We start from the raw sequence: 14,810 nt of genomic DNA, 5'->3' as shown, positions 1-14,810 counted from the left end.
TCTGAGAAATAAAAGATTACAGATACATATATATTCTTAAACATCACACACATAAACATCTGTGTATGTTAATATATGTATATACACAATAAATATGAGTATGTGTATAAGCTATAGATTTTAAAGACTATCTTATACCTAAAATTGATTACTATGAAAGAACATATACTATAGAATATATATAAAGTATAAAAAAAGACAACGCCACTGGCCACGAGTATTCGGATTTTCATTTTCATTCGTATTCGGCATTCTCATTCTACATTCTGCATTTGTACCGTAACAATCGTTACAATCAACCGACCACTTAAACTTTATTGAAGTATATATTTATTTTCTAGATTTATCACAACGATAAATTATAAAATAACTTCGCAATGGCTATACACATTAAAGATCTCGTAAGTATTTTATTTAAATAAATAAATAACATATTTGATTTTAATTAAAAATAATTATTTTATTTTATTTTATTTTATTTAAAAATGTGGGATTCGGAGCCGCCATTTTTTGGCCAATTATTGTTTTCATTTACTTTGCATTCTAAAAATATATTTTTCATTAATTGTTATATTATATTTATGGAGTTTAAATTCAAATAATTGTTATCAGCGATTACGTAATTGTAATTATAATTGCAGTTGATTATTGGATGTATGCATATTCTTTTTTTATAATAATTAATTTGTTTGAATTAGTGATGACGCGATTTATCGTAAGCGTATGGGCGGGTCGTTAGCAATTTTAATGCGTCAAAATCGATGAATCGATATTTTAATCAATTCGATTATGACCTTGTAATTATTACGTTATTAATTAGTGTCCTTAATTTTTGCTATCATAAAAAAATACGGATATTAATTTTTATAAATTTGAATTATCAGTTAATTTTCGCGCGATTTTTTAAAAATTATTTTTAAAAAGTAATTATTACTTTTAAATTGTTATTACTTTAATAAAGTGACAGCAGGCTGTTTTAAATTTTGAAAAACATAATTTAATTTATAATTATAATGGCACTTCAGGTATTTACAAAATTTTAAATCAATCAGTTGAAAAATTAAAAAAAAAATATTTATTCAAATTTACTATTAAAAAATTTAAAACGGCTATTTGGTAATAATATTTCACAACTAAATATATAAATAGATGCTCAAAAAAATTGAATCATAACGATAGTGATAAACAATTAAATTTATGATCATCGATAATTTTAAATCTTTAGTGACCTCGAAAAACGATTTGGTGGCGCCAAAATTATTGTCTGCTCTATTTAAAGATAATAAGATTAAAATATACAAATTTTCTAGGCTGATTTAAAGAAAAGAATCGATGAAGCTGGTGATAAACTCTTAGTAGTTGATTTCCATGCTACCTGGTGCGGTCCCTGCAAAGTAATCGGCCCAAAATTCGAAGAGCTAGCGACAATCCATGAAGATGTGATATTTGTTAAAGTCGATGTTGACGAGTGTGAAGAAATCGCTACTGTGTACGAAGTCTCCAGTATGCCAACATTTAAGTTTTTCAAGAAAGGCAAACCAGTAAGTACAGCTTCTTCGTCGATACGTCATGAGGACAATAAATGAAATAATTATAATGCAATTAATTTATTTTTTTCAGGTTGAGACTATCGTCGGTGCTAGTGAAGCTAAACTTAAAGAAGCGATTGAAAAATTAAAGTAATCAATAAAAACAAAAAATAATAATAATTTAAATGCCTTAAAAAATGTTGAATTGAGAATAAAAAAAAATCACAATTAGCTTAAAAAATTGTTGCTTTATTTGTAATTATTTGTACAGTATCATTCTTATATTTTGCAACACTCAATGTAGGTAGCATTTATTTTTGTTTAAAATGAGTTGAACAATCAATAATAAAAAACCTTAAATTCATGTTCACGACTTAGTTATTTAATTGATTAACTATTAAATAGACAATAGAGGCTGATCAATCACATCAAAGCACCCTGTACCTGTTTTGCAAGGCTGTCCGAGCATCAATCTACCTGACGGTGATATCAAATTGTCGCACTTGCCTTGCAATGTTGCATTTCTCAAGAAAACTAATGAACTTTCGAAGCTCATTTGTTGCAATGGTGATGCTGAAGTCTCCATTCCTTTACGACTTAGCGGCTGAAAAGTTCCTTCGAAGGTCATGTAGTCAGCGATAAGCGATAAATGCCTTGGATCAACTGTAATTCCGTACATCTTGAAGACATCCTTGACCTCTTTAACAATAACTCGATTCGCGGCTTCTATTCCATAAGTCTGAGATATTCCGTAAATGTCATTAGTGTATAGTCGTTGTAGATCTAAAACATCAACATACTTGGCCATTTCAACGATGTTAAGTCCGTCTGTCTTTAATATAGTTTCGCCTTCGGGATTTTCGAATGTAAATGCACGTTTGATGGCAGGTGTTTCCCATAAAACAACTTTTTTAGCTGTATCACGAATAATTGTTGGTAAATCAAGCTTGATGAGCTTTAGTGGTAAGTAGAAACTGTATTTAAACCAATGGTATTTTTCTACATCAAAGTCGTACTCTATTCCGTAGCTAGAGCTACTAACGACGTCTATTTTACGCTGCTCGGCGGCCATTTGCCGGGCATGAAGCATTTCTGGTGATAGAATTATTTCATCGTCTTGGTCTTCATCTTGGTTTTCATCGGTTTCTGATTTTTTATCATCAACATTTTCTTCGTCTATGTCATTAGAAACTTCTTCAGGAGCTTCTTCAGCTTCTGGATCATCATAACTTTCCATTTCTTTATGAATTTGAGCTCTTTTAACCGCAAATGTATCTTCAGTATTACCATCTTCTTCATCTGATGACTCATGATTCTCACCAATATCAGCTTTACGTTTATTCGATTTAGTATCAGCTTCTTCAACATCGTCATCAATTCTGCCGTCTAGTAACGAATCTTCAAGTTCTGTGTTTCTTTTTTTCTTGTCATCAACATTAAGAAGCGTAGTACCAGATTTTTTAGCAACTTTTTTTATTTCTCTGAATAATTCTTTGAAAAATAATGTTTCTGTTCTCTCAAGTACTTGTTTGGAAGATAAACAAAATTCATGTTTATAATATTTGTGGGGTAAAAATTCCACAGTTAAATAATATTCCAATTGTCTTGATGGACGTTGCTGCATTTTACGTTCAACGTGAACTGATTTTAGAACATCAGCAAGCGTACAACGGGTTAATTTCATACGTAAACGATTTGCAGAGCGTGTTAAGTTTTTGAGATTTTTATTAAAAGGTATTTCCATACTAGGTGTTTTGATATTTTTGGAGGCCATCATTAAAATTTCTCTAAGACGTGGGATACCCAGAGTTACATTCATGTCACCTCGACCGGCAAAGTGAAAAGTGTTCAGTGTCATCTGTGTTGAAGGTTCACCGATAGACTGAGCTGCTAAAAGACCTACAGGTTCACCAGCTGGACACAGAGTATTCATAAGCTTCAAACATATTAAATCACGCAATTGATCATGACTAATTGTCGAAGTAAATGATTTTCGTGATTCCATATAATTATCAATCAAACTTTCTAGTCGTTCTGTCAAAACTCCATAATCTAAATCCTGTCTCCGATCAGCTGTAATTGGTTCCGGGCATTTATTACATTCCTTCGCGTATCTATTTTTTACTTCTTCACTAATATGCTCCCATTTCTTCGATAAAGACCACGCGGCTTTGGTACGTCCCTTGCCAGGATCAATTTCTTTATTTTTAGCGCTTTCAGCTTTATAATGATCCTGTGAATATTTAGAAAAAGGAGAGATACGAATACGTTGAAACTCACTTCCGTGTTTTGATTTCCACTTTCGTAATTTTTTTACACTCTTCATTATTTTTCCATATTCGATAGGATCTTTAAGCTGTTTCAATAACTTCTTATCAATTATCGCATTTTTATTTTCTGCCAAAAAGTTCATTTGTTCTTTTCGCAAAAATCTTGATTTCGTAATATCTTCACCATCTTCACCGTACAACATTTGTATCAAACTACCATCAGAATCTCTTACTGTGCTATCATAGTGTACTGATACACCTTCTAAATGTTTTATCAAACATCTTTGAAGATAACCTGAACGACTGGTTTTAACAGCAGTATCAATTAGACCTTCACGACCGGCCATACAATGGAAAAAAAATTCAGGTGGTAAAATTCCCGTCATGAAACGCCCGTCTATGTATCCTCCAGCACGAGGGGATGGATAATAAGGTGGGAAACAAGGTAGACCACGTCCACTTATCATCAGTGGTGGTCGTTTACCTTCTAACTCAATTTGCGCTAATAATCCTGAAATCTGGAGACGATTAACATCAGAACCTTTTGCACCAGTTTGCACCATAAACTGTAGATTGTTACTGGGAAATTTTTTCAACAGACCTTCACCTAAACTCGCTTTATTAATAGCATTGGTAAACTTATCCATTGTAGATTTATACTTGTGATCAATTTGCGCACGGAATTTTTTGTTTCTCCAATAAGCTTCTTCTATTTTTTCAACAACTACCTCTTGCGGAGTTTCTTCAGGTAATTTTAATATTTCTTTTTGAACACTTTCACCTACAAGTTTACAACGTGAAATAACTTCTCTCCGTTTTTCATCCCCAGATTCTACTACAAGAATATCCTCAACACCCAAAGTGAATCCAATAAGACGTAAATACATTTGAAATAATTTGGCAAATGAACTTAACATTTTAGTAGAGCACGCTCCCCCATACAATTCATAGATACAATGAACTAAACCATAAGGAGTAGCACCGTAATGAGTTTTATCAAGAATTCCACAAAGCAATTCACCATTACGTAAAATAACTTCAGCCTCGCTCATTGTATTTGGATCTTCAAATTCTTCACCGCATTTCCAAGCTCTAGGCTTCTCAGCTTCCCAAGCACTGGCACGAATTTTAGCTCCCGAAGTTAAATTAATCAACGCTTTACCCCGAGGAATGAGATTTATGATAACTGTGGATACAACTTGCTTACCCGACCACATTTCAATAGGTTTTATAATCGCAGGCGGTAGTAATTTTATCTGACCCACATGATCAGTCAAAGCGGACAATACAAGGTTCATATAATCGTCTTTTGTGAAAAAATTACCACGCAGAGTTAAACGCACACCACCAATAACGTGATCCTGAATTAAACCTCCCAAAGGTGTACCGTCTTTGGGTACTAGATACTGAGTAGGTACCGACGCAAGATTGTAACCCTCACTACGTCCCAATTCATTTTGCGGAAAGTGGGCATTCATTTCATCACCATCAAAATCGGCATTGTATGCTTTACAATTAGAATAATGCAAACGTATAGTTTGCTCACCTTTAAGAATCCTCGCTTTGTGTGCCATAATACTGGGCTTGTGTAAGGTTGGTTGACGATTCAGCAGCATAATATCACCGTTCTGCAAATGCCGGTGAACAATTTTAACCGATTGGGCCAAGTCACTATCTTTATTAGACGTGAGTAATCGTTTGGCAATTGCCTCTCTTGCAAGTGAGTCAGTAGCACTAAGACGCTGGACCCAGCCATCAATTTCAATCATATTGGCTCCTGGATGAACATTAGGTCCATTTATAATCATCTGCCGTAATTCGGTGACATTCCAGGGTGTCACTGCCACCGGGTACGACAATCTTTTAGCGAAACATTCCGGGAATCCTATCTCATCAATGTTTATATTAGGATCGGGAGTTATTACTGAACGAGCTGCAAAGTCAACACGTTTTCCCATCATATGCATACGTATCACACCCTCTTTCTTTTCAATAATCTGTTTTAAACCTAGACAATTTGCGGACTCACTAGTTTTACTCATATCGCGATCCATTAAATGATCAACATTTGCTTGCAATCCTTGCCACGCATTTTGGAGTTTTTCAGTTGGTGTTTTACCGCGTATCTGATCATAAACCGCCAAACCCTCTTGTGGAAGCTGCTCTGTGTTACCGTCTTGTATTGCCTGTATTATATTACGCAGTACCAAACAATCTGACATTATACTTTTATAAACTTGTGATCGCGGATGCTCGAGCACTTGATTTCTGAGCATATTTGGCGGGCGAGTTTTCGGTGGAACAACAGGAATTAAATCGAAAAAAAATATATCTGTTGGAAATTCGATGTCTATTGAAGACAAGCATGGAATCATAACTTTGAGTACGTCTTTGTCATTACGCCAAACTTTTCGTAAATATGCTTTCGATTGATCCGGAGTAAGCATAACGTTTGCAACTTTTTTATCAGAAAATTCATCGTCTTCCGTTAGATTAGAAACATGTTGAATCATTATTTTATTTTTATTAATTGATACTTTAGTAAATGGCCGGTGACAACTTATACACATTTTACTGGCATCACATCGTTTAATTGCATTGTCAATATATTTAATGCACTGGATGTTTATGTTTTTTGTAGTGGGATTTGATAGACTTTCTAGACGATCGTTATCATGAACAGATTTTTTTTCTTTAAGATCATTTATAATTGTAGTAACTGATTCACGAAGGAACTCTAATTCAGCAGCGTTAAGATCTTTTTTGCTATCAACCAATACCCCAATTTCGTGTTCTAGATCTTCGAGCTCTGTGTAAAATCCTGACATGATCATACGAAACTTTCCGATGAGCAATAATTTTTCGTGACTGGGAATTTGTAAAGTAAAACATGACAAACATGTTAGTTTTATTAACGAACAAAGGACTTTGTGAAATAAGGGATTGACTACAGGAACTGGTAACTCTATATGACCAAAATGACCAGGACAATTAGCAAATGTTTCACTGCATGTTCCACATGGATCTGATTGAGTATGAGTTGGTCCTAAAATAAATTTTAAAAATTGTCAATCATCTGCTTTTTAATAAAATTCATATTAATTAAGTCTGATAAATTTTTATATAAATAATTTTCATCACTATGACAGTAAAATTGTCAGATAGTTTAATAATTGTAAATTTTTAAATAAAAAAATTTTTTAAGATTTCTACGATGGACTTGGGTCCACATTTAAAATTTATTTTCTTTTGATATTTAATTTGTTTATTTAAAAATGTAAAAAATTATCATGTCTGTTATTTTCAGTGTCACAGTAACATCAACTAGCAATAAATTTTTAAAATGAAGTTACCTAGTGATGGATCATAAAGACCGCCTCGTAGTGGTAATCCAGTCTGACTGAAACTCAATGGTGATTTTATTTTGACAGCACTTATACGTTTAATATCCTCAGATGAGTACATAGAAAATGTTAATGCACATGGATCCAAGTGTTTTGCCGAAACACGTGATTTAAAACGGTGAGACATTTTTTAAAATTATTAATATAAAAGATAAATGACAAATAAATATTTATTTTATATCCCGCTTATCACTTTATATGAATTATTATATATTTATTTATAAGATTTATTACACCCACGTGCTCATGTTTTGAGATTTTTATTTTCAGGTTAAAATTTTAAATCACGTGTTATTTTCATATATTCATATATTTACACAAATACACATATATTTAGTATACCTGTATGTCATGCACTCAACTGCTCACAGGTGCCTCTACTTGTTAACTGAAACAGTAAAACTTAATTCTAATAATTCGCGCTCATTTTGATTACTGTTTAAATTATTTATTTATTAACGCGCTCGGTAATTTTACGATATAAATTATGAGCCTGAAGTTAGCAGACAAACGAAAAATAAAATATTTGACTGCGGATATCTTTTGAACAATTTGAATTATATACAATTAAATGAATGGAATAGAATTCTATTGAAATAAACTAGATATGCTAGCAATTTTTTTTTTTTTCAGCTCACTGTTTTGGATTTATTCAAAAACAAAATTTTTAGCAAGCTAACCTGACATTTCAAATGATCGGAATAACTCCATATTGTATTACTTTCTTGATGACACTATTATCTAAGGGCGCCTTGGTTTTTTTTTTTGAAAATTGAAAAAAAACTTTAGCACGTCATAATTTTTGAACAAATCGTTGAAACGAAAAAAAAAAAAAAAAAACTCACCTCTTCGTTTTTTTATTATCTAGAGGTGCAATTTTTTTATTTTCGAAAATTGCTGTCATATTTTGAAAAAATGATAAAAACAATTTTTTTGAATTTTTTAACTAAGCATAAGCACAATATTGCATCAACTCTGAAATTCTTATCATAACTTCTTGTCAATCTACTTATCGTATAAAAGTCTGAAATCCAACATTTTTTTACTTTTCATACGATTTGTATAAACTAGTTTTTAGGGTAAAGTTTTTACAACCAAAAATTTTTGTATTTTTCTTTAATTTCAAATTTTTTGAGCGGGAAATTAAAAAAATTTATTGATAAATTAATCAAGTATGTAACTAATTATTTTATTATAAATTAAATATATGTTATATAGAATAATACATATAATATATGCCTATATAATACATGCGTAAAAATAATAAATATGTAAATATGCACATGCATATTAGGGATGGGCGATATTGAAAAAAAACATCGATAGTTTTAGTTTTTTATTATCGAGTATCGATATATCGTGTCCAAAAAATATCGATAGTTGAAATATCGATAGATATCGCCCATTCCTAATACATATAGGTATATATCTAATTTACAGCGTAACCTAAAATATATAAAAACAGGCACATAAACTATAATTAACTTAACTGTAATAAATATGACGAGATGACCTGCTTGTTTATTTATTTATTACTTTGATCTCATATTTAACGGAATATCTAAATATATATCAAATTTGATAAAAAATAATTTTTTTTTTATAGAATAACTTAACAGTGACAAGTAGTAAAATAAAAATAAATAAAAAATGTTGACACCACGTTTTGAATTGAGCCAAGATGAAAATGAATTAATAATAAATATATATGCACCTTATGCAAATATTAAGGACACTGAAGTTTATGTTGAGAAAACAGATTTTCGTTTTTTTTCATCCCCCTATTATTTACGGTAAGTTTATATTATTATTTATCTTTAAATTGATTACAAAAATTGACAGATATCAAAAAATTTTTTAAGTTTTGTAAACGAATTTAGAATTAACAAGAAAAATAACTATTATTTTTCTGAACTAAGATTCAAAATTTTTAGGTCTTGTTATGTATTTTGAAAAAAAATGATATTAATATTTTATTTGTTTATTTATAATTAAAAAAATTAACGCGTGTCTGCTACTGCTTTCATTATTAAGAATAAAAAAAATGAACGTGGGTACACCAGTGCCATTAAAAAACAAATAAGTAATGAATATATATAATAATTAGTAATTATTATTAACAATGTCAATAAAAATATACTTTCAATAGTTTTGTATAAATATTTATCACATCATTTTTACTTATATGTATTTGTTACTGAGTTCTTCAGATATTTTTTCAATCTACCAAATAATTATATTTTGAAATATAAAATTTAATTAATTTAAATAATTCCCACATTTATTCTAATTGATAATTTAAAATAAATTTTTTACAATATATTAAAAAAGTTTTTGATTTTTGTTTCAGCTTAAAATTACCTGGAGAAATAGTAGAAAACGATAAATCATTTGGTTCATACGATTGTGATACTGGAAAGTTTTTATTAAAATTTTCAAAAATAAATCCTGGAGAACATTTTGATAATCTTGACATGATAACGACTTTACTTGCACCCGCAAAAGAAAAGAAAAATTTGACCGCCAATATTGAAGTCATTGGTAATTATTTTTCGCATTAATTTTTTTTTTATTTCAAACAAAATATTCAAAGATTAATTAATTTATTATTATTTTCCAGGAAATCCAGCTGTGGCTGATGAATCTCTGGATGACAATGAATCAGATGATTGGTTTATACCGCAATCAGCATCAACATCATCATCACTAACAATTTTAACAAATGCACCGAAATATGGATTTGCAAATAAAATTTCTAATGCATTAACACCATTTGAGGTAAGTTTACATTTTGTTTTTAGTAAATTTACGTATTTAAATTACTTTTAAAATTTTTCATCGGCATGACTTGATTCAATAAAGAAGAAAAATATTTGGATATAGATAAGCAATAATGCGTCAACTAACATGATCGCTATTTTAATAAAATTTCGTTTAAAGATTTCAAACTATTTTTCATAACATTTATGATGAAAGTATTCGAGCACAGATAGTCTCTCAGTGATTAAAAACCTTTCGTTAATTTTTTTTTTTATTTGTGAAAAGTTTATTTATTATTGCCAAAAAAAAAAGTTCTACATAATTATGAAGTAAATAAACTAAATAAAAATCTTAAATCTATGATAAATTAGAGATAACTCTGGCTGGTGTCAACAGCGCTCGGTTTCTGATAATTTTTTTATAAAATATTTAAACTGTAGATAATGAGTTTTGTTTATCTTTAAATCACTTTTTGACGAGCTGCATGGGGAAAAAAGAGCATTAATTAAAGAACCCTAGCTTGCCCTTTCGTTACTCGCGCTATGAGCGTGACATCGCTTTTTTGACTAAAATTGCAATAAAAATTACTGTATGGGTATTTGTGACTTTATACTTAACTAATTCTCTTTTTTAAATCTATATTTTTGTTAAATATGTTTATAATTAATAAATATACATTTTAAATATGAAAAATTATATTTATGTATAACAAGAATATGAAAAAGCTGCACAGTGCTCATTATGCGAGTTAAATCGTCGATTCGATTTTTTTGACCAGGTTGCCAAACGTACTGTTATTACTGTAAAAAATAATTCGGTATTGCATTTTTTCATTATGCGATGAAAATCGTCGGGTGAGTGAACGCGAGTAACGAAAGGTTAATCTATGTCCAAGAAAGAAAATTTTATAGATTGAGAATCTGAATTAACTGGGGTTATCAGATATTTTCGGTTGAGTTTTTTTCGGAAACAAAATCTCTAAATACAAAATACAGACCGCACATTGATGCACTACTGTCTAAATGAGCAAAGTCCGTTTTAATTGATTGATAATATTCGTTTGTTTAAGAGAAAAACTCAGCCGAAGTTTCCATTTACTGCACAAGTGCAACAGCGATAGTACCGTTCGTAGACTTGAGTGTAATAGAGAGAAAAATGCGAACCCCTTTTAAGTAAATGCATTTAAAATGAACTTAAATTTCGTTTGACTAAATATAAAATAGCCAATTTAATTCTCGAAAACGTTCCATAAACGATGTGGTTTTGAAAAATTACTAATCATGTTTGGCGATTAAATCAAATTAATCTAAAGTAACTTGACACTAATGTTAAAATACTTGCAGCAGAAATATTGGAACGTAAAAATTTAATCACCAAAAAATTTTTAACTTGCAATGAAAAAAGTTTATTTAGTATTTTTGAAATAACGTACCGAATTATTTGAATTTTTGTTTTAGTAAACGATTGTCCTTTTGCAATTCAGTATTTAAACTCAAGTTACTTAACCCAATTTTGCAAAAAATTTTTTCCTATATTATCTTGTCAAAAATTTTTTTGGACTTTATGATATGAACTTTTTTTTTTAACGCTAAATTACTCGAAAAAAGTTCTTTGGTTATTAAGGAATCATTTCGTACAAAAATTTCAAAATTCGATTTTTTGTGGATTGACACGTTATTGCTTATCTACGTCCAAATATACTATGAAATAATTTATTTTAAAACTTGGTTTTTTACCGTATAAATTTTTATTTTATTAAAAAATTTTCTAATTCGTCATTATTTTAGATGACATTTTTAAAAATTATTTTGCATTTTTGAAAACGCAAAGGTTAAAATTAATAAAAAAAAATCCGCCAAAAGTATTCCGTTATTTATATTCTTTTAAATGTACACTAATTATTAATTATTCCAATTAATTAAATTTGAAAAAAACCGCTAAAAATTAATTAGAACAAATTATTTAGGAAGGATGGTTAAAAGACGTCGTAGATTTACCATCGCCTGATTCAACAACTTCAAGATTGCGTTCATCTCTCCGCGAATCCGATGAATTGAATCACTTTAGCGATGATCATTACATGGCTGATTTATTCCAGTCCCAAGATACAGTGAGACCAATCTTAGACTTCAATCCTCCTTGGCATAGTTTTAAACCCGCAGAAATCGAATTCACTGACCGTGAAAAAGATATTTTGAAAGAGCTTCCAAACAAAGAATTTTTACTCGACAAACAAGAGATTCAATCAGTAATTTACGGTCTCATAGACATTTTATTCGCAAGTTCATACAACCATCGAGTGACGATAGGTGAAAATACCAGCGAGAGTAGTTGGGATGTTTATAAATTAAGCGGTACTTTATGTTGGTTTGAAAGTTATCAAAATATGCATCAAGTTGTTAAAACTTGCGTGCGTCGATCGCTCTGTTATCCGCTTTATCGTAACTGGGAATTGTCAATGAAGATCTTGGAAGATGTTAAAATCATGATAAAGCTCGGCAAGAAGTTTATTGTGAAGCGATTATGCGAAATTTACGATTTGTTCAATAATTCATACCCACCGCGTCACGTATTGAACCAATTGTACATCCGGGATTATCTAATTTGGCTTCAACAAGTGTCCGATAGTGTGATAGAGACAATGGTAGGAGAGTTAGAAGCTGTTGGGATAAAAAAAGAGGATGTTGGGTTAGATCTTGTTGAACTGGAGGCTGCTGCTTGGTCGGTTTTGAAAGAGGAGGAAGAGAAGAAAAATAAAAATGAGGATGTAAGAATCGATATCGAGCAAGCGAGTTTCCCGGAATATTTCATTAATAGTGTTGTTGACGGTGTAGGTAAGTTGGAATTGACGGATGATAGTGACAGTGATACTGACACTGATACTGAAACTGACAGTGATGTTGATAGTGATAGTGACAGTGATAGCGAGGATAGTGATAGCGATTCAGATTCAAGTTCTTCGGATTTGAGTAGCAGTTCGAGTGATTCATCAAGTTCAGAGGATAATAATAAAAAGCGGGAAGATAAAGTTGATCTAGACTCTGATGATCTTACTGAAGAAGAAGAGTAGATAAATAATATTTATTGTTAATGATAATTAATACTCAGAGTTTAAGTGTTTCTGTTGGCAAGGGATGAAACAAAATGATTTAAGACCAAGGTGCGATGATTGGCTGCGCGAGCCCAAGGCTTTAAAAAATGATTAATTTTTTATGCGAGTTTTAATTATCTAAAGATGACTTTGCTCGTATTTCTTATACAGTTTTTGGGCTGAATAAGTGGTACTTATTTATTTTATCGTTATAATTATCAATATTCTTTGTACTAGAGGCGTAATGTCTTTATTTTTCAATTATTTAAATAAAATATTTGTAGAAAAATAAGTCTTAACATCTGAGTTGATTAAGTGCATTTATTAATTGTTAAATTACTCTGGTAGCATTGTCTTAAGCAATTTACTTGACTAAAGTTATTCAGCAAAACTCTTACGGAAGATTCAAACGAGACTTGAACAAAATAGATTTCATAAGTGTAATTTTTACAGATTTTATCGAGTCTTATTTACAATTTTTTCTGAAAATTATGGAAATCTGTAGAAACCAGTCTGCAGTAATTCTTAACCAAGATATTTAATATTGAATTGTTCGTTGCTTAAAATCAGTAACTATAGCTATCCCAGTGTTCCTCATTAAAATTTAGAGCGCTACAAATTATTAATATTGTCACTCGAAAAAAATTAATCGAACACAATGTGAGCATCATTGAATTTACTACATAAATGCTGAATACGCGAATCAGGAAGTAAGAGTAGCCATCTGCACGTATCTAAATAAATTTTGCAGCAAGTCTGACCTAATGGATCTTACACAAATGTCTTAGTCAACTATTGTAACAGATTTAGGGTAGAGGTACCGTTTTTGGCCACTTCGAAATTTTGAATAAAATAATTTGTAAAATATGCAATGACATAATCAACCCTAACCCCATGTCGCTGTTTTCAGCACCTGTAAACCTTGTCCGTATGAAAAAACCATATACTGTCGATAATATATAAAAAAATATATGGTAAATAACTGAACATATATGGCGGCAAAATTATTAATATATGATTCAATATATATAATAATTTATACGTTTAATATTATAATAATCCATATCATTTATAATATATGTGATTATATACATGTGATATTGTATCAAAAATTATATGTCCGCTTTATATATTGATTTATAAAGTAAAATATATGTTTCATCTTATAAATTAATTTATAATTTCAATATTATTATAATCCATATAATTTATAATATATGTAATTGTATACATATGATATTACATCTCAAATTATATATAAACTTATAATTTCAATATTATAATAATTTCGATATTATCATACATAAATAATTTAAAAAATACACTCATACCAAAAATTAAAGTAACAAAAAATTTTTTGAAATTTTTTAGTGATTTTTGCAAGACTGTAACTTCATGAAAAATAATCGTATCGAGATTTAAAAAAAAGCATTTTATAGCTTGAAATCTCTAGTTTTATGTTTGTGCAAATATATATAAACATATATTTATATAAATATATATTTACATACATTTATACAAATATATGTGAACATATATTTATATAATTATATATTTACATGTATAAATATTATGTGTCAGTCATATAATTCAATCATATATCTTATCATATAACTTAAAGTATAGTATAAAATATTATAAGCAATATTTATAAGTTAGCATGTAAAAAAAATATATTACCGATATATATGTTGCAAATTATAAAATCATATAATATTTCGGCAAAATTTTGTATATGGCTACATATATGACTTCT

The 14,810-nt window shown here is 29.8% G+C and overlaps 3 protein-coding genes across 4 annotated transcripts; 2 read left to right on the top strand and 1 right to left on the bottom strand.

The window, feature by feature from the left end:
* The first annotated feature begins 194 nt into the window (after positions 1–194).
* On the top strand, positions 195–1,893 carry LOC130674038 (thioredoxin-2). The gene is made up of 3 exons (XM_057479306.1): positions 195–401; positions 1,311–1,541; positions 1,621–1,893. The coding sequence occupies exons 1-3, from the start codon at positions 378–380 to the stop codon at positions 1,681–1,683; spliced, it is 318 nt and encodes a 105-aa protein (XP_057335289.1). The 5' UTR covers positions 195–377; the 3' UTR covers positions 1,684–1,893.
* LOC130674033 (DNA-directed RNA polymerase I subunit RPA1) lies at positions 1,758–7,549 on the bottom strand. Its single transcript, XM_057479300.1, has 2 exons — positions 7,153–7,549; positions 1,758–6,845 (listed from the first exon to the last, which is right to left on the bottom strand). Exons 1-2 carry the CDS (start codon positions 7,328–7,330, stop codon positions 1,927–1,929), a joined length of 5,097 nt encoding a protein of 1,698 aa, XP_057335283.1. The 5' UTR covers positions 7,331–7,549; the 3' UTR covers positions 1,758–1,926.
* Positions 7,195–14,062, top strand: LOC130674034 (protein SHQ1 homolog). Of its 2 annotated transcripts, XM_057479302.1 has the most exons (5): positions 7,195–7,321; positions 8,810–8,996; positions 9,554–9,744; positions 9,824–9,981; positions 11,930–14,062. In XM_057479302.1, exons 2-5 carry the CDS (start codon positions 8,854–8,856, stop codon positions 13,031–13,033), a joined length of 1,596 nt encoding a protein of 531 aa, XP_057335285.1. In that variant the 5' UTR covers positions 7,195–7,321; positions 8,810–8,853; the 3' UTR covers positions 13,034–14,062. The 2 variants fall into 2 exon arrangements, with proteins under 2 accessions (XP_057335285.1, XP_057335284.1); XM_057479301.1 differs by lacking the exon at positions 7,195–7,321 and having other exon boundaries at positions 8,647–8,996; positions 11,930–14,061.
* Positions 14,063–14,810: the final 748 nt, after the last annotated feature.

Source organism: Microplitis mediator, chromosome 8 (genome assembly GCF_029852145.1).
Source record: "Microplitis mediator isolate UGA2020A chromosome 8, iyMicMedi2.1, whole genome shotgun sequence".
Lineage (NCBI taxonomy): Eukaryota > Metazoa > Arthropoda > Insecta > Hymenoptera > Braconidae > Microplitis > Microplitis mediator.
Note: the sequence above shows the minus strand (reverse complement) of the source record. Positions and strands in the feature narration are given on the sequence as shown.